A 3,722-nucleotide genomic window follows, 5' to 3' on the forward strand; every position below is an offset into this window, starting at 1 on the left:
GCAGGACGCGGACGCAGTCCAGGTGGCCGTTGACCGTAACGGTGGCCGTAGAGCGCCGTCTTTCCCCTCACGTCCACCAGGTCCACCTGGGCCCCCTGGGCCATCAGGAAGGCCACGCAGGCTGCGTGGCCGGCCGTGGCGGCGATGCGCAGCGGCGTGCAGGGCACTTCTAAAGTGACAAATCGTGAGAATGGGATAGCAAGCTGTTAATAACTGACAGTCTCAGATAACACATGCCTTTCATTGCCTTACTTTCACCTGCCACTCAGTGGTGCTATTGTGCATGTTAACAACATTATGACAACGCAGTGATTAGCCAGTGACAAGGCAACAACAGCCCGACTTTAATGATCTTAAACCACGTTATTTTACATAGTTTTTTTTGGCAATAGTATAAAGTAAACATTACAGAGACTTTAGTTGTCACTGTAAAATACTTTAAAACATGTTATATATTTACCTAAAAATGCAGACATTCGCGACGCTGCTATTGAAACCAATTTAAATCACCCGCTTGTCACTCTCGAGCTGAAACATGGGTCACGTGACCAGTTCATTTCCGGGGGGGGGGAAGAGGGAAAAAAAACACACCTGGGAAAGAGTTTCACCGGGCCAGAGCCCCACATCATTGAGTTTCCTGTTTACCAGTGTTGCCATGTCTGCTTATAATAATAATTTTTGCCAGACCCATGAAATGGGTAGGCCTACATAAGCAAATGTCGGTCTGTCTGTCTGTCCGGGTTTTCTATATAAAGGGTATATATGATGATGACATGATGATGACATGCCTACAAAAGGCATGATGTCATAAATGATGATGACAGACAGGGGGTTGGCAGAACCGGGGTCTGGCACAACCAGGTTGACCTGGTCTAGTTTTAAGTGTAGTTGCTTATTGGGCTTGCTTTAATGCTTTCTATTGTTTTTGTTACTCTTTGACTGCCAGATTCTAAGCTGAGCGAGGCTAATCGTCTGCTCGGCCGGCTCTTGCCAGCAAATCGGAGTGTTTTCATGTACCTTTGAAAATTCATAGAATATTAAGCCCCTAGCATAGTAGGCACCGCGGTGATAAGCTATCCACCGCGGTGTAGTCTTTTTAAAGCCGACATCATAGTCGCCTGGGCGGTGGAAGGCTTTACACCGCCGTGTAGTCTTTTCGAGTCTTTTTGAGTCATGAAACTACAACGTTACATCATTCCTCGCGGTGGAGAGCTTTACACCGCAAGTCCCAACACATCTCTCTGTTTTTACTATCAGACAGACAGGCTCTACACCTCGTTCACTGATTGGTCAATCTAGACGGAGTTTGCGTCTGAACCAGAGGGAGGCGGGGGAGGACTTCACCGTGGGCCCCGTGACTATGATGTCCTGCACTTATTTTCTGACTTGCGGTGGAAAGCTCTCCACCGGTGGATGGCTCTCCATCGTACACTCTGTACGATGGCGGCGCCCTGGAGAGGGACGGGAATAAGGTGAATAGTTTATCTCCTCTCCCTCTGGCTTAGCTCTGGTCCATAGCGTCCATAGGGAGTTCTAACTTCTAACGTGCAACACAAGCACACAGGCAGGCCATATTTTATGGCCATATTTTATGTGCATTGTTCCTTTACCGGGAGTTAATTAGCAGCCATGGTCTCGTCCATCCAGGCACGCAGCGCAGTGACGCGGGCGTACACACCGGGATAGTCCACCCTGCAGTCCCTATTACCCCAGGAGACCACACCAACCAGAGTCCAAGCACCATTCTTTTTACAGACCAGCGGGCCCCCAGAGTCACCATGGCAGGAAGAGGCTCCATTCCCTCCGGCGCAGATCATCTGCTCAGTGACTTTGAAGTATTTCTTGCACTTCTCATTAGTGAGGAGAGGGAGCGCGGCCTGCTGGAGCCGTGCAGAGGTGGGCCAGGGCCGGTTGTTCTGGCCCCAGCCAGATGTCACACACCTCATTCCACCCGGGAAGTTGTCATTGGTCTCAGCCACGCACGCCGGAGACACACGCCTACCCAACACAGCAGGCCTGACTAACTTGATCAGTTGGATGTCATTGTTCACCCAGCTGGGGTGATTGAATTGAGGGTGCTTGACGGACCTTTCCACGTCTATGGTCTGGATGTCCTCTGTGTTGGACGAGAGATCATGCTGGCCCAAGATGACGCGGTCACCCTGGTTCACAGAGCAGTGTGCTGCTGTCACGATCCAGCTCTCGCTGATCAGGGTTCCGCCGCAGATATGGTAGCCGTGCACTGACACTTGCCACGGATATGAGTGGGCTTTAGCTTCTTCACCCCCGACAATACGGGCAGGGTATCCCGTGATGACTGGAGGGATGTCGGGCACGCCACAGCCAGAAGCAACGGTAACGATCGCAAGGCAGAGGAAAATCAACGGCAGAGCCATGGTTTCAACTCGACTTTTAGCAGGCTGCCTGCAGCGTCCTTTGTACTGGAGTTAAACAATATACAGTAGGCAATGGAGACTGGTTGTCAAACTCTAGCACAGACGATAAGTATTTCGACTCTCTCCTCGTAGAAGCTGGTCTCTGAAGGTTCTAGTCTTGGTTATAATAAAAGATCCTGGGTAACACTTATTGCATCTGCGCTGATGGGGTAACTGCAACCCTTTAAATACTGTAATTACAGTATCATCACCATGTCGTCACTCAGTCATCACTACGCCCAAATATGGAAATCTATGTATCTGTCAGTCCTTGTTTAGAAAGAAATCTGTAGGAGTTGCAAAAGGCGAAAAGGGAGGAACATCTAAATCAGCCGGAAATCGCACCTACCGTACTGTATATGGGTGTCTGATCCCAGAACAAACTGATGGTGACGTCACCAAGGCTGTTCGGTGCTGTCTCTATGTATGTGGGTGGGCAAGTTGGCACTCTGCCGAGGTGCCAACTTGCACCTTGTTTTCTACATCAGGTCACTTGTTGTCACCAAGAATGCAGCCTCGGTGACGTCACAATTAACAGCCAATGAGGGACTAGCATATATACTTTGCTTGGCCCAGTGGATGCGAAATTTTGATTTAAAAAACTCACTCGTTGATTCACTCGTACAACAAAATGCGTTTTACGTGGCTTGGCTTAGCTTAGCTTCTCGGGTCAGATATTAATATGCGATTAAAATGCGTTTAATTGCGAGTAATTAATTACAAAGCCTGTAATATATATATATATATATATATATATATATATATATATATATATATATATATATATATTATATATACACATACACAGAGGACGCGTCTGAAACACCGAACGCAGTACTTCCGCGCTCTGTTGGTTCAAGTAACTAAAGTGCACTCTGTCGAGGTGCCAACTTGCGTCTTGTGCACTCGTGGCCATGTATGGCCTACTTGTGTGCCAGTAGAGTGCGCGCTGTTATTTCAGGTCGCACTTGTTGTTGACGTCATCAAGAATGCTGGTCCCTCATTGGCTGTTGATGGTGACATCATCAAGGATGCTGGTCCCTGATTGGCTACATGCGTAAACATAGACAGATGCGCGACAGATACACCACCGAACGCAGTACTTTTCTTGTGCACTCTAGGGATAGGACGATAAGCGATATTATCGTTTATCGTGATAAATAACACTCACAATAATGTGGAGATTTAATTGATTGTGATATTGTCCTCCGTCATGCACTGGGCTGAATTCACCTTTTATTTGCCGAGCTGCATATCCGCTACCACTTAAACCCTCTATAATTTGTT

General features: G+C 48.0%; 1 protein-coding gene across 1 annotated transcript; it reads right to left on the reverse strand.

The window, feature by feature from the left end:
* Window positions 1–1,616: 1,616 nt before the first annotated feature.
* On the reverse strand, window positions 1,617–2,396 carry LOC308280679 (chymotrypsin A-like; the record flags this gene model as incomplete). Its single annotated transcript, XM_080755002.1, has 1 exon — window positions 1,617–2,396. One exon carries the CDS (start codon window positions 2,394–2,396, stop codon window positions 1,617–1,619), a length of 780 nt encoding a protein of 259 aa, XP_080611128.1.
* Window positions 2,397–3,722: the final 1,326 nt, after the last annotated feature.

This window comes from Nannobrachium achirus (assembly GCF_963921795.1).
Source record: "Nannobrachium achirus genome assembly, contig: SCAFFOLD_210, whole genome shotgun sequence".
In the NCBI taxonomy this organism is placed as follows: domain Eukaryota; kingdom Metazoa; phylum Chordata; class Actinopteri; order Myctophiformes; family Myctophidae; genus Nannobrachium; species Nannobrachium achirus.